The 26,883-nt window shown below is 37.4% G+C and overlaps 1 protein-coding gene across 3 annotated transcripts; it reads right to left on the minus strand.

The window, feature by feature from the left end:
- Nucleotides 1-1,199: 1,199 nt before the first annotated feature.
- map1aa (microtubule-associated protein 1Aa) lies at nucleotides 1,200-25,667 on the minus strand. Of its 3 annotated transcripts, XM_056749457.1 has the most exons (7): nucleotides 25,454-25,667; nucleotides 25,070-25,171; nucleotides 11,963-12,045; nucleotides 11,684-11,824; nucleotides 4,810-11,617; nucleotides 4,512-4,732; nucleotides 1,200-3,944 (listed from the first exon to the last, which is right to left on the minus strand). In XM_056749457.1, the coding sequence occupies exons 1-7, from the start codon at nucleotides 25,635-25,637 to the stop codon at nucleotides 3,789-3,791; spliced, it is 7,695 nt and encodes a 2,564-aa protein (XP_056605435.1). In that variant the 5' UTR covers nucleotides 25,638-25,667; the 3' UTR covers nucleotides 1,200-3,788. The 3 variants fall into 3 exon arrangements, with proteins under 3 accessions (XP_056605435.1, XP_056605437.1, XP_056605436.1); XM_056749459.1 differs by lacking the exons at nucleotides 25,070-25,171; nucleotides 25,454-25,667 and adding an exon at nucleotides 20,055-20,071; XM_056749458.1 differs by lacking the exons at nucleotides 25,070-25,171; nucleotides 25,454-25,667 and adding an exon at nucleotides 18,194-18,271.
- Nucleotides 25,668-26,883: the final 1,216 nt, after the last annotated feature.

The raw sequence follows: 26,883 nt of genomic DNA on the forward strand, positions 1-26,883 counted from the left end.
AACTGTTTCTGTAATAGTTTGTATTTACTGAAAGCGTCTGCCTTGGATAGATTCAGCAGCTTAGATATGTTGTGCTGTTTGGTGCTCTGTATGCAGTCTGTGCAGTCGTAATTAATGGCACTTTGATTTACAGTGTTGACAATAAAAGTGGCTTTGTCTGTAGAAAACAACGTTTCACTTTTTTGAGCATTTTTGGATGTTTCTCAGTCTTACTCCCTTGATGTTTATTTGTACAAATATTTTTCTTAACCAAAAAAAAAGCTTTTTCCAAAAACATCCTTGTTATGGTTATATGTGTACTTGCAAATGGATCATTCTGGTTTAAATTGTAAAGGGTTGGCATGACAACAAGCTTCTTCTAATTCATCACCTTGAGAGTTTTCATTCTGTCTGCAACAGTTGCCCAAAGAAAACATGGATAGACAGAAAGTGCGGCTAAAATTAAACATTTCATTTATAATTTAGTCCCACTTGCAACTATTATGCGATGTGTATTTCCATGTGATTGGGATCACAGGACAGTGGGGCATTGTCTGCTGTTGTGCCAAGCACTGCATTCTGTTTTCTTTAACACGAGAGCATTGTTCACTGCTACTTTTCTCTTGAAAAACAGACAGGGTGGGGAGAAAAGACGGGTGCTAATAGATAGTAGGCATGTGACCCAGACAGTGATGTCATAGTCATGTGAATTCTGCTCGCTTTAAAGTGCCTGCAACCTGCCGAATCTCAACCTCGTAACAGTGCTGCAATACACTGCCAGGTTATTTTATCAGAAATAACTGTGTTTGTGTTTTACTTTGTGCATGACTTTTAATAAATCTACTTTGTATACTTTAAAGAATAGAATCTTTGCTACATAAAAATATTAATGTAATTCATTTGAGCACAGAACTTTATTTCAGACTTATTATGTAACCAAATAACATTTTCATATGTCCATACTGTATCTAAAAAACTGTATTGGGCACAGTCGCCTTTAGTTTGCACACTGAGGACATAAAACATTACATAAGTATTCTAAAGAGAGTTATAGATTTAAAACTACTTGACTGTACCAACTTCTACATTGAATCTGATTAAAATTACATCCGTTCTAAGTAATAAATGAATATACACTATTTTCAAATTTGTTCTAGTTATTGAAGCTCTTTTCTCAACATTAAGTGATTGACCACTGACTCACAGACCAAGTATTTGTTTAACATTAACATTATTTATTAGTGTTTATCAGGTTTACCTACAACATATCCGAAGACACTCATTTAGCTTAAAGAAAGATACAGAGTATTGCACAGAAGAAAGAAAGCAAAAATGAAATCAAATTTAATGAAAGTACATCATTTTACAACACTACACGCTGGAAATGATAGTGCAGCCTTCCAGCACAATTAAGACGATTAGCATCTAAATATATATGTTTAAAATATTACTTTATTTAATAGAACTATGAACTCTTACATACAAGTTCCAATTTAAGGTTACATGCAGTAAATAGCTAGGCTCAATGGAATGCTATGTTTCAAAATTTGTCGCTATCAAACTCATAACTATCGGGATGTTTTGCACAGCACATCATGACTAGTTTATTTTTCGTATATTTTTAAACATTTAATCTTCAAAAAAAGAAAAGACAATTACAAATCTATAAAATGTGACCAGTGATCTAGTCACGTGATCTGGCAGTCTGCAGTCTGGTATTTGAGTATTAATATCTTTGTTTCATTCTGTGGTACTGTGACGTCACATCTGGATTTCCCATGTCAGACAGAACATCTCTGCAGCACAGCCAAATAACCAGAAACTCACAAATTACAGCACCTTAAAAACATCAGAGGCAAACATTAAATGACCGTATTTCTTTCCTCGGAGTGTAAAGGACAATGCTGAACCATTTTCAGTATTCTGTAACCTTGTTTAGACATAAATACTGTTTTTCAATACAAAAACAAGACAGTAAAGATCAATCAAAAAACTATATTTAAGCATGTGAAATGTGAAGAATTAAAATAATTTTGACTATTTAAAATGAAAACATTTTCATTTTCATCTGCAGCCTTCCTTTGAAAATCAAGGAGTTCATTTTGAGCCAAGCACTTCGAAGCATAGCGGTACTCAAATGCAGGTTCAGCCTTCAGCTTATGATAACATCCATGCAGTGCATACAGTACTCTTTACAGAGAGTTTTCTATGAATCAGTCATATTGTGCGCCCTAAAATTCAGCATTACAAGTAGCACTGTTTTTTTTTCATCAAATTTAAGCCTTACATACACACTATTGAAAATGAGCAAATCTGTTATTCTGAGTGAATCAGGACAACTTGTTTTCATGTACATCATTGCAACTCGACAAAAAGAAAATACAAAAATTAAAAAGAATGAGTTGTGCCTAATTGTTAGAATTTTGGATAAGAATAGGTTTCAAAAATGATTTGGGGTAATATGAGCTTTCCATTCTTTACTTGCGACGAGTAGGTTTAAGTGCATTATTCACACAGTATTTCACATCTGACCTCTTTCAAATATGTAACCCTATTCAAAATGTAAACACGGTCAGACTTTCAGACACACATTTCATACTTTCCATTAAGTCAGTAATTCACTGAACACCGCATTTCTATTGCCAGCAATTTTGGTTTAAATAATCTCAGTCATCGTGTTTCCATACTTTTGCAGTATTCAACCGTAATCCTCTTTCGCTTTCTTATATATACATTGTTTTGGAATTGAAACTAGGGAAAATCATTACAGTGCAAATATGATGAAATCAGTAATAACACATCTTTTTAAACTAAAAGAAAAACAAACCTTTGTCAACATACACTTTATGCATCATTTAATGACGAAAATAAAATTAGACACATTTTAGCATGCTGATAATAAATTAACTTGCCTTCTAAACGGACGTTGGTACAACAGAACAAGCCCATCTTTTTGTCTTTTGTATCTCAGCATTTGGATCTTTATGTGAAGTATAATCAATGTTATTGTTGTTGATGTTCTTATCTACTATACAAATTAAACGTATAGCAATTATAATTCATATCATTAATCTCTGAGTGCTGGAATGTAAATTAATTTTATCAAATCGTTTAAATAACATGTTCTTCTGCTTTGTTGACTAAACCCTTATTTCTGGCACCCATATTTATTGATATTATTGATCCTAATTTGATGAACAGATATTTATATAACACAGTGTGTGAGTGCTAGATGTGTGATAGTTACTGTAAGATGAGAACGATACATAAACTGATCAGCTAAAAGCAGGAGACTCTCATCCATGTGAGCTGCAGTATTCAGGGACTTTCTGGTGCTTTTGTTTAAATTCTAGTCAAGAGGTATACTTGTGCTTTAGTTAAATATCATTGTAAACAAGGATATATAACATTGATCTGTTTGTATTGTTGCTCACTTACTCTGCTCCAAATTAAACTTCAGCTTGCAACAAGACCAGGAGAAAGTTAAATAATAATGAGACCTGAAATCTAAGGGTCAAGAATTCCAGATTCTCATTTGGATGTTTATGCATGTATGAGTGTGTTGTACAACTTAAAGGGAAAAGCCACACTGAAAAATACACAGAGAAAGGCACATGTTCCTTCTGTTCTCCTGCTCTCACTACGAAACAATCATCAATGCTTACACTATTGAATTGGGGTTTTGGGACAGTAAAGAACACGTGCTGCATTAAAACGAGGGCAGTTAAATATCAAAGGGTTAAAAATCACACTTAAGGCTGAATGGACCATTTAAGAGTAAAGACGTGAACCTGGGAGCCACGATGAATTTAGAACTCTATTTTGCAGGCTGGGAATGACTCGTCCTGCATCACTACTGTACTGCTGCTGGCCAGGACCATGATGTTCAGCTCCTGTTGTTTCTCATGGGTCTGTTGATACCACTCACGGGTCACTTCAGTGTCATGAGTAGGTATTAATGTCACCTAAAATAAGGACAAAGTCAAACATTTGTACGATATGCTTTTAATAATACGGTATGGTATAGTCCGTTACTTTTAAACCCTTGTATGGTCTTCATTTGCATTTATTTGCTCGCCAAAAACATTCTTTTTAAACATTCTGTGAAAATATAACCTTCGTAAATAAATATTTAATATTGACCGAGTAAAACCATATCAAAGTCTGAAGTTATAGTGAAATTAATGATTGAAATTAGACTTGAGATAAGAAATTAATCACATTATGAGACTTCAGTCTGGATTTCCCAAACAGGGTCGCATATGGTTAATTTTTTTCCTTTACCAAAAATTTTTTAACTACTTAATGGAAAAATCTATGATATGAGTGAAAAAAACATGCTTGTCCGGAAATATATTAGCAAACATACTTAGTAAACATTGAAAATGGTTCCGACATACCTGAACACCACACAAGGGTTTTCCCTATATTTTTTTTATAACTAAATTTACTGAATCCTATACCATATACCTGAAACATCGAAAATCCACCCCTGTAGATGTTTACCCCAAAGAGATCATGTCAACAAATACCTGTAGATTGGATCCCCATTGTGCTTTTCCTTCAAGCAAGGCATCTAGTACACTTCGGCTTGGCTCTCCATTGCTGGAGTCATTTCCGCTTACTACATAATAGGCAGAACGAACACGTTTGAAGAATTCCTGGTCTACATTTTTAGCACTGCAGTGGTTGGGAATGTAGGCCAGATCCACATAGATAGGAGGGCTGGGTGACACAGCTGCACTGGATTTAGCTGAATTAGAAAATTCACAGACAGTCAGGAAACCATAATCTGTTTAAACTGGCTAATTCAAATATGCATATTCATACCTGCACTGTTCTTAAGACCATTGACAAGCCCTTTGCCAGTGTTGTGGCTTGACCTTGAAAGGTCGTCCTCCATGTCCTTCTTCTTCCTAGAGGCAGATGGGTCCTTGGACGGGGACCTCTTCCGCCTTGGATCAGCTTTCCTAGCCGGAGATGAAGACTTTGTTTTACCTAATTTACGTAAACCCTTTGTTTTGGTGTCTTTCTTGTCTGTCAGGCTTGACAGAGCCTCAGGATCTACCATACACACATCAGGATGAGGTGGAGAAGGGGCGGGGTCCATCATCGGTGAGGGGAAGGGATCATGGCTTGGTGACCTAGATGAGAAATGTTTGCCCCCAAAGGCTCCAGATGATTTATCTACTGGGAGGAAGTCTGCATCCTCCTCAGAATCAACGTTCATTTCTGCCCTGACAGAAGGACACTCATCTGATTGAGAATGTAACGGTTCACTGATAGAGGTTGGAGGCGTGTCCTTTCCGCTGGCACTAACTCCAGCCGCCATGGCTCCAGAGAGATGCTGAGATTCACTTTCTTCGCCATGATAACCGTGAGAGTAGTGAAGAGGTTGTTTTTTAGATCTTGTCTTACCAGCCGGCTCCTGTTGATCAGATCCTTGACTTCTCTGTTCTTCAATTTCCTCATCGCTTGAAAGTTGACAAAAGCTTGGGTTGATAAAGGATGGAGATGTGTCTCCTCTTCTCTGTTTATACTCACTAGATGAATTACCCGGTGAAGCTTTGGATATGTGCGGACGAACAGCAACATCTGAAGGATAGTCGGAGTCGTCGCTGTGTCTGCTTGGGTCGTCTGCATAATAGGAGGATTGGAAAGGTTGGTCTGTGGATGAGAGAGAAAGAGGACGTGCCTGGAGCTCCGATTCGGTTTCTTCTTCTTCTTCATACACATCCTCATGACGGCAATGAGGCGGTGAGATTTTTTGTTGCTGCTGTATCTCCCACTCATTTGGGCTTCGAGTTGTTTTGATGTCAAACTCTTGGCTCTTCATTTCTATTTTTGACAGACCTGTTTCCACTTTGCCGGTTCCACCAAAACACTCCGGTGCACTCACACTAACTTCAGCAGGTCCATTTTTTGTGTCTGGTTCTGAGGGCTTGGGAAAAGAGGAGATGTATGAGGTAAAAGCATTGGGAACGATGCCTCCCATAGCAGAAGACATGTCCATTGTTAGTTTCTCACTCAAGGAATAGGTGGCATCTTTCTTTTCTCTCGGGGAAGTGAGTGGAGATCTTTGGTATTGCAGTTTGTCCTGTTCAGTTTCATTCATATAATCATCCTCCTCCTCTTCACTACTCTCGGTGTCTTCATAGTAATGTTTTTCAGGGCACTCGTATTGAAGTGTTGATGAAGCCCCAAATAGACCTTCAGGAGTAGAGTTTTTCTGTGTGGCCTGAGGGACAGTTGCCCCAAATTCAGCTAGCAATCTTGATTCATCATCCCACTCCGGCTTATAAAAGCATTGACTCTGTGGGCCTTGGTCTGAAACAGAACTTGTTGAAGTAATCAGGTCTTTCTTATCAATTATACAAGAAGCAGTTTGAGGAGAGAATGGTTTGTTTTCCTCGAAGGGAGATAATGGTGAGAATCTTGCAAGGCTAGAGGTAGATTCAGCTGTTTTGGTGGCAGGCGTCTGCTTCTCTGAAACTTCTAAATATTCATCTTTAACTTGCGCACCTGAAGCAGAGAATGACGAGTCTATTACTGGTGAATGTTCATCTTTGAAAGACGAATACTCAAATCCAGAACTAGCTGGAGTTTCTAACTCATCTCCAAACTGCCGGCTAGTAGACAAAGATGCTGATGCTGATGAAGAATGACTGTAGGAAGAAGAAGACGAGTATGCTGTTGCTGACATAGTAGTATAACTAAAACCCACTGCAACAGGGTCATCTGTTTTTTTCTCTACAGCTTCCGGTGTCTTCTGTTTGTCCAACTCAACATCTTTGCTTTCATAGTGATATTTATCCGCAACAGGCTTGCTTGATAAAGGCAAATATGACTGAACATCTTTGTCATATTTTTCTTCAAACTCATCTTTCTCCTCACTGGAGGAATTCTCAAATTTAAAAGAGCTTGCAACATGACTTTCAGTAGGGGGGGTGACACCTTTAGCAGTTTGCAATGATTCCTTAGGGTCCTCGTGGCTTGAGTCAAATGTTGATGAACTTAGTTTGCCATTAGTGTCAGATCCAAACGTAAAGTCATTTTTAACAGTGTCTTTCTCTTCATCCTGGAATTGAGTTGGTACGGAAAATGTGATGGTACTCAATGGGCTCTGGAGATCTTTCTCTGGTCTGTCTTTGGCTCCTTTCTCCATCTCATTATCACTTCCATGGTCTCCATCCTCATACACATCATCCTCATCATCATCTTCTTCTTCATCTTCATCCTCATCCTCCTCATCGTCATCTTCATCCTCTCCATCAGCAAGCATGTTCATGTCTTCAGCCATTGCTTTCTTTGTGCAAAGAGTTGATTGGCCTACCGCAGTGCTTTTAATGCTGTATTCAGAGATGAAGCTGTTGTCTGCATAACGGACCGATTGTGTTGCAATACCTGCTGCCATCGCACTTAAATCAGGCTTTTCAAGTTGAACTGAAAATAGATTTTTCTCTGCTGAAATAGAAGAAGAGGTTTTCTCAACTGTCTCCTGTTCAACTGTATTTTTTTTCTCAGAGAACGTTCCTCCAGACATATACGGTGCCTCAAAGACACCGTGATTTTCACTAAATAAAGCTGGTGATAGTTCCTTTTCCTGTGGTGTTTTAATGTCAGGAGTCTTTCCTGCAGAAGTATTCACAAAATCCCTTTTCTCTGTTGTCTTTACAGCAATGTCTGTATCATCGAATGTGTTGTCTGGTGGCAGATTGGGAGAATACGAATCTACTGAACTCGATTTACTGTCATATACATCAGCGTATGTAAAACTCTTTCCAACATATGGTGTATCTTGCCTTACCACTCTCTCAGAATCTCCTTTGAGCCCTTTGTCACACTCAGGGGAGGAATACAAGTTGAAGTGAACGCTCTTATCGCTTTCTTTAGAGATCAGTTTTGGGTCATTTATCTCTGAGAACGACACATCCTGTTTGCCGTGGTCAGCTGACGTGGAATCTAACTTGCCCTGGGGTGCTTTTACACTTGAGTAAGTATCATCCTCAGTTTCACTTTCATCTTCCTCCCCTGAGCTCTCCATCTGGGATTTTTGCTCTTGAGCCAAAATTTGTGTATTATCTTTCTTATCGGCTGCTTTACAGGTATCTTCTTCATCCAGGAAAGTACACTCTCTCTCCTCTTTGTATTTAGTTTTACCGCATACTTTATTGCTCTCCTTTTCAAAAGAATCATCTTCGCTTTCCTTTTCTTCATCTGAGTCACATATTTTTGCCTTTGTGCAGGAGAATCCCATTATGAAAGGGTCCACCTCATCATCAATTATCCTTGAAGACTTTTTGTCAGCAGGAACATCCTGAGTCAAATAATTTTTTAATTCAGTACTCTCTTTCTCAAGTTTGTCGTCTTTGTCCCCAGTTAGTGGCTTTTGTGTCTTCTCCTCAGTTGGAGAGTAGCTACTGCCGGTCGGACCTGACAGTGTGGGTGAGGCAAACCTCATTGTGCTGTCATCTGGGCTGATACATCTTTCTTCACTCTTTGAAGAAACACTTGTCTCTGAGGTGGAAAGCAAATGTGGTGAGAAGGACAAACTATGGTCAAATGTGGCTAATTTAGGCTCATCCTTGGGGAGTAAAACGCTTTCATCTTTTTCATGTGTGCGAGGAGAAAGAGGTGACGTCAGTGATGGAGCTTTCTCTGGAACTTTCTCCTTGTCTTGGAGCAAGGCAGCAGACGCATAACCCTCATGGAGCTTTCCAAGCGGCACGTCAACATTTGGTGTCTCATCCTCTTCCTCATCCTCTTCATCTTCATAATTTGAGTGAGGGGCCGCCTTCCCACTAGTTTCCAGTTCTGACACAATGGGTTGGCATTCCTCTGAAGGAGGCGATTTAAAACATTTGTCCTCCTCTAGGGAAGAAGTTGGTGAAATAGTTCCTGCTGAGTGAAGGTATTCTTTACCTTGGGTGGCATCTGTCTGGACAGATGGTATGCTATTCACGGTATCCAAGATTAAAGAACTTTTTCCTGCATCTTCAGTAGGTGGCGCTGTCACGGATGCTATAGACTGGTCTTCAGTAACGGATGTTGGAAATGATGATAATTTGTCATATTCAGTGATCGAGGTGGCTGAAGATATATGCTCTTCTTCAGCCAATGGAGCCGCAACCATATTGGTTGCATAAGCCGACAACACTGGCTCTTGGTCTATTGCAAACCCTTTTGAGGATAACCCAGAAGCAACAGATATGGTTGGTGGTTTCATACCATGGATGCTGTCAAAAGTCCCTGGTTCATCAGGAACAGAGATGTCATAGGAGCTGACGTCATATTGAAGATGTGGGATACGCTCTTCTGTCTCCCCAATTGTCTCCTCATCTGATAGAGTCTGCTCCGTCTCAGAGTAACCTGGAATGGTCTCATCTTGGATGAAAGAAACATGCTCTGCAGCGCCCACAGGTTTGGCAGATTTCACCTCACTCTGCTTCATCTTCCAATCCTTTTCCTGTTTCTCCTTCTTAGCTTCATCTGCTTTGAACTTGAGCTCCTCCTCATGAACTATATCTTCTGCTTCCTCTAGCTCTGCTTTCTCGATCACATCCTCCTCCTCTTCACTCTCACTTTTTTTGGGTTTCACTTCAAATTCCTTTTCTTCCTCTTTGGCCTTTTCTTGCCATTTTGCATCATCCAGCCTCTCTACGGAGTCAGACGTTTTAGTACTTTTCAGTTTTGTGGTATATTCATCATCTATGTCATCTTCTGTACCGGCACCTTCATCTTCAAATCTATCAGTTTTAGAGGACTTTTCTTCATTTGGTACCCTCTCCTCATGAGGGGATTCTGCCTCAACATCCGTTGTAGTTATTCCCTCATCTGGAGATTCAATGTGAGGGACAGCAGCATCAGAAGACTGAAGAGACAAAATTAAGCTTTCTGTGGTTTTGGAAAGCTGCTCTTCTAGGCGCAGGGCTTCAAAATCCTTGGTTAGATCTTCTGGGGAGGACACTACGGACCTATCACTCTCCTGTTTCTCTATTGAAGCTTGTTTGGCAGCCGGTCTGTTTTCTTGTTCTTTCGCGGCTTTAGTTTTTTCTGCTTTTGGTTTTACTTGAACCTTTGCTTTGTTCAAAGTTTTCCTGACCTCAGGAGTGAAAGGCTTTAAGTCAGGTTTAGTGATTTTCCTCAGTTCTGGCTTAGGTTTATCTTTTTTCTTCTCGTCTTTAATTTTCAGTTCTTTTTTAACCAAGTTCTCTTTCTTGACATCTGTCTTTTCTTTCTTCATTTCTTTCTTTTCCTGATCTTTCTTTTCCTCCAATTTGGAAGCTTTCTCTTTGAAAAGCTTTTTAGGAGATTTGTCCCTCAGCAGTTTCTTTTTCTCTTGTTTTTCAGGTGACAGCGTCTTGGGTTTCAGTGTTTTTGGTGCTTTAACACTCTCTTTGATTTTCTTCTCTTTCTTTTCCAATTTATTTTCCTTTACTGAGTCACTCTTTGACTCGATGTCTTCATTTGCCTCTTTCTTGCTTGCTTTTGTAGTGGAAGACATTTTAGGGGAGGATTTAAGACTTTCTTTGCTACCTGTTCTCAGCTTCATCTTAGTTTGTTTGATCAGTGGAGGTGGAGCTCCCGATGACATGTCCTTCTGAGTGGCTACTGGATATCGCAAGAAATCGAGATGCCTCAGCTTTTCCAGTCCCTCAAGTATCTTGTTTTGTGGGGCATTTCCGGGAAACAGTACCCTGACGATCTTTTCAGTTGGACTTGCAGGTACCCAAACGACCAGAGCTGTAACTGATGTGAGGTAAGGAACAGAAATCTCACCCTCTTTGCCATTGGCCAGAACAATACCAGTCTTTGCTTTGCTGTTACCAGCCCACTTTTGCATGAAGAATTGCATTTCTTTACTGTCCTTGAGTGGATTTAGAACATACATATCTAATTTGCCAACACCCAGCTTGTGAAAGAGTGTTAAAGGCTCAATTGTGTTGCTCACAACTCTATACAGAGGTTCAGGTTTGATGCCCAGTTTCTGAAGGTATTGCAATGTGAGAGAGGCCTCCTCAATGCTTCTCTTTGCTTTCAGTGTGGTATCCAGCGTCTTTAGCTTCTCAGGAACATTAAAGAACACAACACCAAGTTCTGGTGAGATCAAGTTTTTCATCCAGTCTCCATAGGCATTTGATTCATGCGTCTTCTCTTCTTCCTGCTCTGCTATTTTTCTCTGTAACAGTCCATTGATGCCAGTGAGATTATCTGCTCCTATATGGGTGAGGAGAACAGAATCGATCCTGTCCAAATGTCTGACCAGCTTCCAGAAGCAAGACTTCCTGTCAGATCCACCATCAATCAAAATATTAAATCCATTGACGGCGAACAAAGCAGAGTCTCCCCGCCCTCCAGGAAAGATGTAGCAGCACGGTTTGGATAACTTGAGGAACCCTCCTGAGGTTGGTGCTTCCAGAAGCTCAAAAGGAGAGAGAACGTCCACCGTCTCAGAGACATAATCTGTGAACTCGGTCACGCCTTCCATCTCAGCCAGCACAGGCTCAGGGTTCACCTTGTACACCAGCAGGTTCTGCTCCTCTATGCACCCTAGGGAGCTCCAGCCCCCCTCTCCTTTACAAAGCACAGTCAAACAGGCTTTCTGAGTTGTTGATGACTGGTTTAGGAGATCTTTAATCTATGAGGAAATAAAAATGTCAATGCTTATTTTTGAGGGAACTGTAAAAGTGCAATATGCACTTACCCTACGACTTAAGATGATGTCAGAGAATTGTTTCCAGCCAAAAACTCCACTTTGCAAGATAATGTCACCACCCTGTTCAGTACTCTGTCCACTAAACACTAACAACTTGTGCCCTGCTGAGTCACAGAGTAGTGTTCTGATCTACAATGAAATAGAAGAGAGTGCATTTGTTATTGTAATTGACAGTTAAATTTACTGTAATTATTCTAAAATGTAATATTAGAATAAAGTATATTACATACATTACTGTTACATGCAAATTAAAAAGAAAAAATTAACCTCTATGTTAATATTCTCCTCAGAAGGGTTCACTAATACGACAGTCTCGAGAACTTCACTCTTGTAATGCAAAAGCCTTTGTCCTAAAAAAAGATAAGAATAGTTAAAAGACTAAAAATGATTTAATATGCACATAAATATGATCAGATGCATGTCTAACTTTCAATCCTTGTTATACATCTCCTATTTTCCTAATTATTCCTATTTTTACACACTTTTATGGACAATACAAGTGATTAATGAATTTTGTTCCTTAAATTGATAATAATTAGTTGGGGTTGCACCATATTTGGGATGATGAAATCCCTGCCTCTTTGCATTGCATGTTTGATCACTATTTTAGTATTTTCCTTTTGCTGTGCAATAGATTACTAATCCTGTGAACGCTGGATTTGAATTCCATGCAATCAAAACAATATTGCAAAGCTCCTTCCAGCAAATATATTGGCTGTTGCCATGGGGACAGTGAGCTGGCGATTGCCGCCAGCCGCGTTACACTGACCCAGTCTTGATGCTGTGCGACGCATTGCAGCATTTCTTAAAAGAGTGAAAAAATCCCCTCGCTGAAAATATAAATGCGAGGAGTGCTCAGTAGAAACATACAAACCAACTCATGACCCAGAGGATTATTTGGCTATATTAGGAAAACATCTCTCATTGGCTGTTTAAACTGCTTCAGATCTTTCTATAGGGGTTTCTATATAGGAGCAATTTCACAGCAGTGAGAAAAGAACAAGGGGATTGAGAATTCAATAGCAGATGCTCCCACACTCTCAGCATATTAACTACATGTGATCAGTGTGAAAAAGCATTTTTACAATTCATAGAAATATTTTTAACAATTCATATTATTCATATTCATATTATGTGACAAATTGCTGGGGAAGAACTAAAATGCAAGATGATGAGACAGTAGTTTACCGAAAGAAACATCTTGTATAACATATGGTGGTTATTAGCTGAAAAGTCTTAAAGATTTAGTAAAGAACTCCTGATGTAACTAATGAACTAAGAACAGTGCTAACCCAGTTCAACCCACAATCACTTGGTGGGAATCCAGAGAAGATGATATTTTTTATTTAAATCTGATTCACGATATGATAATTTGAATTATTTTTGTTTAGAGTACAGTAATCAAGTCTGTAATATGTTTTATCTTTTAGTCAATTTTTCCCTTTGAAAACCTCTGAAATTTTCCCAACTATATTTTGAACTCATCCTGTGTGTTTATTTTGTACTAACTGAAATGAGAAAGAAAAACATACTGTAGTATTAGGTCAATACGAACTCACATGGTTAATGAAGGTGATCTCATTTTTACATGTAAAATAAAATATTGCAATACTGCAAATGTTTTTCAAACTATTTATATGATTAGACTATTTTAAACTGGAAAGCATTAAGAGAAAAGTAAGTGCTTGTTATATTTCCTTTTAAATAAATCCCTGGCCCTTTATGTGTTGAGTTTTGACCCTCCAGGTAGCTGACATCATTTTGACATCCCAACAGTGGAACATTCTGACATCCTTTCCTTCTGAACCAAAAGTGGGATTAATATTTGTGCACAGTTACACGAAGCTTTGGGACAGCTGTCAACATGACCTTCAGATGTATTTTCACTACAAGGAGGACAAGAGAAAATATTATGAGCAGCTAAATCTGGCTGCGTGGTCTCCTGTGACATTGAGCATATGGACAATATGTGTGTGGCCATATTTCATACACCTTCATCTACACCATTACTGCCATTCTTAATTCTTTGACAGTCTAACCTTACTGTTATACGCTTTACATGAATCCATAAACACATACAAGGAATTCTGTGAGGATGTGATTTGTGAGTTTTATAAGAGACTAATTCAAAAAGAGTTTTACTTAGGTATAGGTTTTGCTTTATATGAAAATGTTCTGTTATAGGTTAAACACTTAAAGTATGTCTAATGACACAAATAAGCATATTTATTTATTTATATGATCAAAAATCATCCCAGGAAGGACCCAGGAATCCGTTGATGATTTTACAGAAAAACATGCCGAAGCAATCATGAACTTTTAGCATAAACATTTAGACTGAGTAAGACAGCCCTATAAATCTAATTGTTGTCCTTACTCACAAATTATTTGTTAACTTTACTCAGTTGTCAAAATGTATACATTTTACTAGTTTTTATTAAGTTTGATAACTTGCAGGGGAAATAAAACAACTTACTGTTCGCCTTGTGTATATTTTACTTAAATTAAGCAAGTAGCGGCAAGCGAAGCAATACCTCTACTACACCAGCGAGAGGCAGTGGAGAGCAGATCATGCCTGTACGCAGAAAAGATTCCCAGCATGCTTTGCGCCAGACTGCATTAGGAGAGTAAATTATAAAAATATGATAATTTTATATGTTTTTAGTAAAGTTAAAGACTTGATAGTGTTTAATGTTCACTTCTCTTAGATATTTAGAAGAGTATGACAAATTTTTCAGTTTTGTGGTTACAACTGTTTAGAAGATAGGTGCACGTGATTAGGGTCTGAGAAGCTCGTGTGGTTTTTTACCAATGAGCATAGTCTGTGCATACAGTTCTGAGATCAGTCTCCTCTTGCTCATTTTGTGTTGCACAAGCCAAGGTGTTTGATTTATGCATTTTAAGAATAATATTTATGTGAAATAAAGAATATAATTTAGTAAACTTAAAACTCCAATGATGGATAAATTAAACATTTAAACTGTAGTAAAATTTAATTTATCTATACAGGAATCAAAATTTAGTATTGCTAACTTGTTCGGGTTTACAGTGCAATAAATCCAATGGAAATTCTTAAGTTGGTAATAATAGTTGATTCTGAGTACTCCACACTAAATCAAGAGTACATCTGAACTAATTTTTTTAGTTACTTGAACTCAACAATACCATTTCACTTTACTTAGTTTTTTTAAGACAATCGGTTTGCATGCATTTTTTAGGTAAGATCAACTAATTAGATTTTACAGTGTATAAACACATACAAGTAAACAGGGGATTTGTGGTTTTTATGGATGTTTATATCCGATTGAATGCTTTTTGATGTACATGGAGTATAGAAATGTTTGGTTTTGCTTCAATGCACATTAATTATATTGAAAAAATGGTGTTATCATTTACTCAACCTCATGTTGTTCCAAACAAAGCAGGATATATGAAAAAATGTTAGTAACCAAATCTCATAGGTTAAATAAATACTATGGGAGTCAATGGGGTTGGTTACTGACATTCTTTCTATATCTTCCTTTTATCTTTCTTGGTAATTTAAAAGGGCTTTTAAAGAGATATCAGCAACGTATGTACTTTTCTGAGATTATGCACATTGCACACAGGAATTGATAAGAGGAATTCAAAATTGAATCTCTCAAATATCCGATTCCTATTCATTTTGTTTCCGATCCGATTCCTAGCCTTTTGATTGCGATTCTAAATTGGAATTGTTTTTCGATTCCCAATCCTAGTGAACATATACTCTGATTGTAGGAAAGTTATGAAATTCTGTTATTTAAGGGCTAAAAAGGCTAGAAAACAAAACATTGCACAAAAATAAAAAAGTTTTTTTTTAAGGTAAATAATTTCTGGGAATCGTACAACATAGACACTTTTATGTATTTAAATCATGTGCATGGATATTTAGTAGCTCAGCAGATGGTGTCTAAAATTAGCAAATTGAGTATCACTAAGTCACCCGAGAATTTAAAACACTGACAAATGTGGTCAGATGTATTTCACACTTGTTGAGACTAATTTGGTCACAGTCTAAGATTTGATGACATGCAGGAAGACCTTTAATCTATGCATTTTAATCTTCACAAGCAATTTTGGCATTTGGGATTAAATTATATGATACTCACAAATCTGCCAACCGACAGATGTTTTTGCGGGAAAAAATTAGTGGGGTTGACTGATCGCCTCACAGGCTTAAACTGCTTCAAGTCTTTCTTAAAGGGATAGTTCATTCAAAACTATAAAAAAACTCTGTCATCATTTACTCACCCTCAGGTTGTTTCAAACCTTTATACATTCCTTTTTTCCACTGAACACAGAAGGATATTTAAATTCTAATATTCTTCAATTCTTCAAAATATAAAATTTTGTGTTCAACAGAACAAAAAAATACAATATTTATTTCTTACTATGGTTGTCAATGATGTCCGAAACATTCTTCCAAAATATCTTTCTTTGTGTTCATTGGAACAAAGTAATTTATACAGGTATGAAATGACATGAGCATAATGACAGAATTTGCCTTTTTGGATAAGCTATCCCTTTAATATCTGCCTTCTGCTTCAAGTCTTTCTTAATACAGGCTGTTTAACTCACTAACTGTAATTCAGAACAGGCTTCGGCTTATATTGTTACATTGACAAACATGCCTTTGTGTGCAAGCGGTTAAAATCTTGCTATGACACTGAATAAATTCTGACAGCTGGAACAATACCTGCAAGGCTCATTTCTCACTCATAGCAAAGATGAGGTGTAAATGTGATTATATCATCAAAGGGCTGAACGCCAACACTGCAACACAATATTATTACAAAAGAAAATCATGCGAGCAATTATATTTCCGGTCCATCCGAAATCCTTGAACAGATCGTACAAGAAAAGTATTACATATCATTAAGCATGTTATCTTATTTTATCTTTTCCCTGTCCCTGACACACTTCAGCTGCCTTTTAAACAGGCTGTGTGTGACAGAACCGGAAACAGAGAGAGAGAGAGAGAGAGAGAGAGAGGAGATGTGTCCCACTTGTTAAACAGTCATCTAATGGTAGTGATTAAGTTAGCAGTAGGCTTCTGTATTTAATATTATTAAAGCTTTTCAAATGTATCCATAGCACTGATATTCCACCCTGTAAACCACTGTAACAAGTTTTTGTCAATCTAATTGTTTGGTAACAAGTAGAGGTCATACTAAGAAAAAAAAACCTTTTATAGCAAAGACAAGGGTATAGCTCTCATTTATATGTATGTGCTTCTGTGATGTAATGGACCCATTATGTTATAAACAGCTGGCCTGCATGAATACGGAGAATGGGTACAGTTTATACAAATGCCTCATTTAAATGCAATAAATTACTGAAAGGAATAAACAGTACAAAACACAGAGGGGCACCAGCACCTTAATTGTCCATTTAAGAACTTGTTAAAACGTGCTCATGCAGAACTTCAAGACAACATTATAAAGAACTGTATTCATAGTTACATAATAACCAAAGACTACAATGTTATGCATTGGTCTTGTTACGAAAACACCTTGACATAAACTGTTGACAAGGACAAGTAAGGAAGTGATGGCATCAAAACCAACAGTCAAGTGGTGCTGAAGCAAACCCTCCTCCTCTCCATCAATACATCTAACCTCAAAGCAAATATGTCCAGGCTATCTTTACAGGGTTCCACATGAGTAAAAAGATAGCAAATGTATTTCAATCAATGGCATTCTCAAAACAAGCGTTATAAAGATGAACAAACCCTGGTTATGTTCCAGTCCAATTAAAATACTGTATGTCAAAGATAAATCCAGGACTTCACATTATTTGGATAGTCATTTGGGAAATATGCAACGCTCACTTTATAGTGTACACGACATAAGATTTCTAAAAAACTAGTCTATGAGATTTATGTCTGGCCTGTGAAATTTCAGTTTTTCTTCATCTCAAAGACGTATGCGTACGCGACACGTGCACAGCTCCTGCTTAACAGCTTCCCATAATAATCAAAGAGTCACAATTAAGATCTGGGTCAAATTGAAATACCAATTTCGCAAAATTAAATTCGCATTACTGACAACACGCCATGATTGATATATTAGATATGTAGGGATAAAATAAGCAGATTTGTATGTCAACTGAAACTAACTAGAATAATAATAAAATAGCAAAAGTATGAAAATAAACTAAACACTGTTCTCGGTCGGAGATATTTCCTCATCACCTTGATATGTAAATCTTGCTTCTTGATTTTCCGGTCGACATTGTCCACTACTTACGAAAGTGAATGCAAACGAACATTTTAAACGACACAGTCTTCACGAAAGACAGATGACTGACTACCTTAGACGTGAATAAGCCAAAAGGCGAAACCAAGACAACCAATGTTAGAGGTTAACACAGGTCTAGACGATCATTCTTGCATCTCTGATGAATGAATAACCTCGGTTCGAGAGAAATATATTTGAACCAGCAATAAACAAACATTTAAAATGATAAATGACGTACCGTTGCTGATGCTGAGCTGTGCATATCGTGTATCGAGCAGCCGGAGAGCGCGCACACTGACAAACTGATGCGCGCTGGAGAAAGTAGGTGTGGCTTGTGCTCACAGACGTACCACTAATGAAAATGACTCTAGAAAAACGAGAAATGTGCAACAATGTCCTCACTTTCCATGGATTCCTTGCCAGTTCTGTTTTCTATCTAGAATATATACATAAAGTAAAATACGTAGTTGTATGTACAGCGGGGGGAGATTTTCACATCCATTTCCCAGTCCAGCACTTATCTGTTTAGCACAATCAAATGGTAGTTAGCAAATAAGTTGTTGGCCGATCCATGTGTGATCTATAAAGACCTAGTATACTGTATGGCTCTTTTAAGGGGGCATGAAAGGGCCCGATACTAGGCTATGGGATGATCTAAGCTTTAAAAGAATGATCACTCTCATTTCATATTCTAGCACAATGCCTCATTGAGGTTTGCTTGATGGATCAATAATTTAATCAATAATGCCCAAAAGAAAAACGAAATACTGGAGGCAGACTTTTGGTAGTCTTTTAGTTCAGAGATTTTATCGTAATCCCTTTCCGTGTGTCTGCGCTGTTCTAATTGAAAATTGATTTCTTCCCATTTGTTTATTTGTGTCACTTTCAATATAATAAGAAATATTGGGCATGCTGTAACTGTTAAGCATGAACATAAACAATTCTATATTTCACTGCCTCCCTAAATGCTGTGATGGTCAGGAATGGCAAGGTTGGTCTGTTTAGCAATATGACCAGCTGATCCCAGCACGACAGCTGCGAAGCAAGACTGCCAAATCTGACCCATTAACTGCCCTCCATCAGCATTCTCCAGCAGACACTGTCTGTCTGCCTCTGATAACCTTTTTGACAATTAGCCAGAGCAAAATTGGACTTATAGTAACAGAGTGAAATCTGGAAAAAATCAACAAAGATACGGCAATAAAAATCTTAGATTAAGATATACCGTAACCTGCTAAATTTGTGAAGAAAATCAAGCTGAAAACTCTTAAAACTTAAAAATGATGTAGAAACAACATAAAAGACTGTAATACATTATATGAGTAGGAACAAAAATGTGTATCATGATTATTTTTGTAAAATAATACTCAAAACCGTTTTAACAACAAATCCTGATAATAAATCAAGAAAAAATGACCAAATTGTTTTACTACTGGCAAAATGAGATGAGTGCTACATGGTCTTCTACAAAAGGCTTTACATTTGTTAAATCACATCTAAATTGATACCATTACAAGATTATAAATAGAAACTTCCAGACAAATCCTAAGCAACTGTTCAAAGCAGCAGTCTGGCTGCCGCGCCCTTACTGCTAGACAGGCTGTCCATCTCTTGAATTATTCCAGTTATTTCATACTTTCATAATAGTCCCACTATAACCGCTGGCTCATCTTACAAAATGGTAATGCATTAGCACAGCACCACAAGGATGTGTACAATATGTACAATATTCTTGTTCATTTGCAATAATATTCAACGGATACCAAAACCTAACATCTCTAACTCTGAATTCTGAGATGTACTACGTCTTTAAGGGAATTAGTTCACCTAAAAATAATTTAATTTCAAACCTGTATGACTTTCTTTCTTCTGATGAACACAAAAGAAGATCTTTACACAAACCACTGAGACACTTCTCAAAATATCTTCTTTTGTCATACACAGAACAAAGAGCCCTATACAGGTTTTGAACAACATGAGAACAAATAATAACACGTTTTTAATTATTCGGTGAACTATCCCTTTAAAGATACAGGATGTATCACAAACCTAATACATTATGCTCTAGACTAACAGCAGGGAGTCTGTTTTTTGCTTACTAAAACAATAACCCGCTGTCTTTCCTTAGACCTCTGGTCCAGAGTCTTGGTGTGTACTCAGGTTTCACTCTGGTGCATGTGGTGCAAGCTCCAGCAATCGATGCCACCATGAGGCAGACTGGAGTCGCCTGCTGACGCTCTTGTGTTCATGTGCAGACTGCAGGGGTATAAAAGACCAGAATCAATAACCCATCCTGAATTATTAATCAATGCCAAGAAACACACCCTTGTAAAGCCATTGCTAAAGATAACAGCTTCATGGCTGACAGATTTGTACACTTTGCTGATGTCTCGATGCCTAGAGATTTGCACCTTTTCCTGTGCTGATGTTAAGGCGAGATAATCACAAATCAACACTTCACCTAACAACAAGGTTTTAGGCTGTTATTTGAAAATATGCTCCATGCTGAGTGATCTCCAAAATGACAATTTACAGCACCGGTGCAGCTATACGTAACTTGTCTTGATTTTTGATCGTATGGAGGTGTGATAACTATGAAGTATAACTTCAGCTGTAAACCAGGTCCATTCAAACCACACTGGACATTAAATACAAGATTTTATCTTCCATGTAATTACAGCAGAGGTAAGTACTGGCTCTCCACGTCTTTCCATTGGGGGGGGGGGGGTGCAGTTACACATATCAACCTCCAGTAGACTTATTGCTTATTTTTCTCCGCCCTGTAAAATGTCCCTGTTTATTGTCTTAATTATGCTCCGAGCATCACATCAGAGCTTATGCATGCAAGTCCCAACAGCATATTTAAAAGATTTACTCATCAAACTTGCTAAAGAGATTATAGAAGTGAGTCATCAATATGAGGCAGGTTGCTGCAAAATTTCTAAATTAATTGAACAATGCCCAAGACAGCCGGGGCCACGTTGTCCATACCAGCCTACTGCTAGCTGTCTTTAGATGAGTAAAGAGATCTGTAATGATTGTTTAAGGGCCCATCTCCATCTGTGTGGGTTGTTAAGTCTCCGGTTGAGGTTGCATGAAGGTGATCACTTGCTATTCCCATCTGAATTGAGCAACATTCAAATGGGAAGTCAATACTAGACCATCATCCAATCATTCTTTTCAGAATCATTACAATAACCTTTGTCATTCCTTACTAAATTTAGTCTTTTATTTAGGACAATATCGCCAAGTAACCTATTTTGGACAGTTATTTGACTGTCCATTTCTCCAGTCCGATCAAATGTTCTCCGCCTGACCTTGTTTTTTGACCGCGGCTGTCAGCATGCAGCACTAATCTCGCTCAATTTCCCTGTCAAGCTCAGACATACAATAGGTTGACATGTTGCTGGAGGTTCTTTTCATGTCTTATCTCAAGCACGTTTTACTCCTGAGACAGAGGTCGTGTGGGGATTCAGTAGCAGCACTTCACAACACAAATCTAGCTTTCCTGCTAAGAATCTGCAGCTTTCATTTCGAAACATAGCATCAAATCACTAAACACCAGCTGCCTCCTACATGAGCCTATATATTAATAGATTCAAAGCCAGGATTAGTTGTCTACTATGTATCGCTTCATGTAAATATCAAGAAATCCTTTTTAGCTAAAAGAGCTGTTAAAAAATGTGATTACAAAGAATAATAGAAAATTGAAACATTCAACATTCAACATCAACAAGGTCAACATGTTGTTGTTTCTTTCCCCAAAATAAAAACGCAACAAAACTGCTTTAATTCCCATGCTTAAATCCCAACTAACCTGATCAAGCATAGTCACACACTATTTTTTGCTCTGACATTTACAAGCAGTCAGCCATGATGACATTGCACTCACGTCCTGATCAGTATTCCGAGCACAGATGCAGGAGTGGCAGAGCAGCTGTACTGAGCATGCTCAGTCTCCCCCACCACCATCCACCGATGCTTAAAACAATGAAAGTGATTCCCATATAGAGAAGGACTGGCGTGACTGCCACCTGTCAGAGATCAAAGCGAAGTCACTCAAAAACACGCAAGGCACCCTCTTTTCTCTCATTAATAAAAGATTTTTACTTTACCTTTCTACTGCACTCAAATGCACTTAAAGAATCTGCAGTCAGTCTGAAGATGTGAGGTGTGTACTTGGTGTTACAGGATATTTTATGCCTTAAAAGCTTCACAGCCACAAGACCCCTCTGAAACACACTATAATTACAAATTCATGTTTTCTTAATCAAATGAATGCTGCACTGTATCCACAACAAAAGATCATTGCTATCACAGGTAAAATACACACCTGTGCAGTAATAATCTATAACTGAGTATAAAGAAGCAGAATTAGAGTAAATTGGAAGCAATAGATTATACTACACAAAATTCTCTTCTTTTCAACAGTTTAGAATGACATCATTCAAAAAAGACAGTTTTCCTGTTCTCAAAGTAAACACAAAGGGACAGATTCCTGTTCTAAAGGTTCTCTGAGCTGAATAAAGCAGCAGGCTTGCCTGCAAGGCACAACTGGAGGTAACAATAAAAGACAGAAAGAGTTCACAGTGGGGCCAGTCCACTCCTGCGCTAGGTCATGCTCTGATAATAAAGGAATGCAGTGAGTAAATTCATTCAAACACATGATCCTTAAACTCAGTTTACAAGTACATTTAGTCATTTAGCAGACGCTTCAATCCAAAGAAAGTAATTGGAACAACATAAGGACATCAACAATTATAAGTGGAATAAAACTGCGAGGTAAGTTTATTTTTATAAATAGTAAGAGCAGAAATAAGATCAGGTGCTGACGGAAGAGATGTGTTTTCAGCCAATTCTTAAAGATGGCAACAGAATTTGCTGATCTTGTAGCAGCGGACAGATCATTCCACAAATGTGGAACCTATCCAGAGAAGGTACGTGAAACGATTTTTTTACCTTTACCAAAAGTTGTTTGTTTACAGAGGGTTAGGATCTGGCGGGTACATTAGTCAACAGTTTACCGCCAACAACAATGTGGAAAAAAACATTATATATGCTTTGATTCTTGATCTACATGCTTTTCATTAGCGCAAACAAAAAAATATAATAACATAGCTGCACTGTAAAACTTTGTGGTAGTTTTGCAGCGGGTTTGCCAGTAACTTACTTACTTAGATTTGTTTTAATCAAACTTACCTTTCTTAAATTTTATTTAATAAAGCAAGACTGAATAGTAGTTTTCTGGTCATGTAAATGTATCATAATTTAAGACGTTTTAAATATTTTACTAGAAAACAAAATAAAAATGCTTAGTAATAATGTCATTAATGCTAATGGCAATAATGAGACCAGTCATTTTGAATCTCAAAAGTCAGAGTGTATTAACTTTTATTAAAGTCAAGTACTATTAGGAAAGTAGTATTAAGTAGTAATTAAATCTAAAGACAGTTACTGGCAAACGTGCTGTAAAACTACAGCAAAGTATGAGCTAGTCTCAATTAACTCCTTAGTCTGAATGATGCTCAACCCAAGTTCAAATATCATTTAGACTCACAAAGTTCACTGGTCCCAAACGCTGTTTGAACCTGGTCTTTTGAGGTTTTTGGTCTGTAGAGATCATTAGAATGGGACATGGTAGCAAAGTCTGCCCTTGAAAATAAGAGAGGCTTCAAAGCATTTCTGAAGTGATACATTCCATTAATTTATGTCTTTACCTCCTCCGCTTATTTGGCATGATAATTGCATCCTTCACGTCATTGAACCCAGCAAAATGACAATTGCTTAGGGTTTGGGGACATCATTAGAATTGACAGCTTGTGTAGAATTAATTTTAAACATCAGCAAAAGAAACCTTTTTGGAGATAATTAACTACATATTAGGTTTGGAGTATTTTACTCATAAAATACTAATGCCTAATGTCTAATAAAATGAAAATTACATCAGATTTTATATCAGCCAAATAGTAATTAAATCGAAGGAGATGAGAGACTGATGATTAATTAATGCAGAGATAGATACAGTAGGGAGTCAGCATATATGATGAACCATAGATCGAAGCAAGCTGACAGGGAATTTAGAGAAAAGCCATGAGGTAAACATCACCACAGAACAGCAAGATCAATAAAGACGAGGAAAATAGGTGACAGGGCGAATTGGTAAACCAGTGATAGAGTGACCATGCTCTGAATGAGAGCTTGTGCATGCCAGTATGTGTGCGTGTGGTGCAGTGGAATTACAGATTAGATTTAATGCTTTATCCCCTATAGCATCGCAAATGCTGATAGTTGCAATGCACAGCCTTGCATGTTGTTATGAGAGATGTGTTTTTTGAGATAAAATCAAAAGATAAAGAGCTGAAACGATAATGAGTTCTAGATCTTTACACTAGATGTAGTCAATTATTGTAGAGCTTTTCAAGGTTAAAATAAAGACATAAATAATTGAACCCTACTTAACCATAGCATACTCAAAATATAAAACTCTAACCGTGTCCTTAATACATTTTACAGATTTAATGTAATTTTACAGTAAAACCATCACATAGTAGCCCTACTAAAAACATTGACACATTATGAACTGCTGCACAATTTACCACACAGAGATACGTCACTGAAGCGAAATACATAAACTCAATGCACCCATAATATGACTGTACAGAATGCAGTCAGTTCATTGGCTGTGAGACCTAAGGTGGGTGTGACAAGGCAGGATCCCAGGAAGCCTTACATCAGTGCAATCTACCGCAATCTTTTTCTCTGCACCTGCATGTGACAGATAATTACTGTTGTTTCACACTTGTCATCGAACCCTAAAGTAATCTATTGACGTTCAAAATCAGCCTGTATGCTTCCCACTATATCAAAAAACCTGTGAATCTGACTGAGAGCCAAGATAATGTAGTACATTTTGACCAAGAAATGTGTGAAAAATTTCTGAAACAATCTCTAAAGTATTAAGTTATTCAGCATTTTAAATTTAGCATAAGCTTGCAGCATATTCCAGTGGATACAACTACATTTTTTTCATAGAATAACATGCCATACTGTTTATTATAGGTTATGATTTTGTCACAGAGACAAACTTAATCTTTCTGCATCCTTAAAAACTGACCTTTCACTTCTGAAGAAAACTGTGCAGAGTGTTTGGTTTCGAAGAGTGTCAGTTCCTTGTTCAAGTCACAGATGGTCAAATCAATCTCCCACGACAAGATTCCTGTTAGATGCACATTAATCGTGTAAAAAGGCTATAACACAATGCTAAAGGACTCACAAGATTGAGATATCAGACAGAATCTTGCAGCCAGATTTATATCACAATATTTTATTTACAGATATTTTTGAGAAGTTTAAATGGTTCTAGGTATAATTTCTTATAGCGTTTACTTGTATATTAATTGTAGTGCATTAACACCTTTGCATGGTCTATTATTCTACACGGTCCCAGTTCGACTATTTTACTGTACATGGGTAAGAAACCTAAACGTTGATCACATACCTCGTTTAATGTGTTCTTTTACTAATTCAAGATGATAATCCGTTGAAATTTCCCCGATTACGACAAGCATATAATATCGCGTCTGACAGAAAGGAGGACCGACACACCGCTGCTGTCCAAGGTGCTGAATAAACTCGCGCCTCTCCTGAGGACCTATCTCACCATCTCTAAGCGCCATTTCCATGGTAACTGTATCAGGAGCTGAGGGACTTCTTGCATTTCCATGACAACTGCAGCCATGAGCTCCCTCCGTGAGGCGGGATTACAGAAGAAGCAGAAGGAGTGGTTTGAGAAAGACTCCCTTCTATTGGTTTATTAGATGGCAACACATCCCTACATTTCATCATGAGAACTTTACTTGCAATAATAAATTCCGTGACACCTGAGGGAATTAATTGTTTACGCTCCATCGGATTTTTTCTAATACAAAACGTCTGCAATTCAAGCACTCAAGAGGCTTGAGTAAGAAAACAAACACATGCATGGAAGATGGTTTGGATCATTTACAGGGATTTATTCATTTGACTGAAAAATGTGTCACGACACGAGATCAGATAACGACACACAAAACACCCAGTGCATAAGATCAAACCTAAAACAAATTGTGTTGACAACTCATACGTATATACGATAGTATATATGACTACTATATACTGCAGATGAAATGTGATCCTAGAATACATCACAAGAGGGCTTGGTCATATTCTGCTTGAGTTAGGGTGTTACCGACTGCTATAACTCTGATGTATATCTGATGTATATCATTCCAACGATGTCTCGTGAGTCAGCATTTTTTAATAGGTTTACTGCCTTATTGCATACTGAAGCGTGAACAGTAGAATGATATACTGCCCTCTGCTGTTTCATTCAGTGCAAAAAAACATTTTTTGTCATCATTGTATAGGACAAAGAAAACCATCTTTAAGTCAAACCCCATTTTATATATGAAAGAGCCACCACCACACTTTCTTTTCAAAAAGCAAGCATTTTTTTTTATTTATTGTGATATTCTAATGAAAGTTTTACAGTTATTTATTAAGTCTACTTGACCGTTGTGTTGATTTTCTGATGTTAACATTTTTCTTCTGTAGTTGCTATACACTGTAAAAATTAAAACATGCTATTTACTTAAAAAAATTTAGGTAACATTATTACACTTATTTTTTTTTAGTAGTTTTTTCTTTTTTTTCTTTTTGTGGAATTTACCTTAATAAATAAAGTAAAATTCTCTTGACTATTCAATCAACGGCAAATGATGACTTTGTATCATTTAAGCAATGTACTTTATTTATTTAAGTTGTCTCACAATTTTTTTTACTAAAATTCCCTTAACTTTTCAATAAACGGCACATGATGACTTTCTATAATTTAAGCAATGTGCTTCATTTATTTAAGTTGTGTCACAAAAAAATGTAGTAAAATTCCCTTAA

The sequence above is a fragment of the Triplophysa dalaica genome, chromosome 1, assembly GCF_015846415.1.
Source record: "Triplophysa dalaica isolate WHDGS20190420 chromosome 1, ASM1584641v1, whole genome shotgun sequence".
Lineage (NCBI taxonomy): Eukaryota > Metazoa > Chordata > Actinopteri > Cypriniformes > Nemacheilidae > Triplophysa > Triplophysa dalaica.

Coding starts and splice junctions, on each gene's coding strand:
- map1aa (XM_056749457.1), bottom strand. CDS start 25,637: ATGGAAATGGCGCTTAGAGATGGTGAGATAGGTCCTCAGGAGAGGCGC. Junction 25,172..25,453: donor AAAAGAACACATTAAACGAG/GTATGTGATCAA, acceptor TGCATCTAACAG/GAATCTTGTCGTGGGAGATT. Junction 3,945..4,511: donor AATGGGGATCCAATCTACAG/GTATTTGTTGAC, acceptor TCCTTATTTTAG/GTGACATTAATACCTACTCA.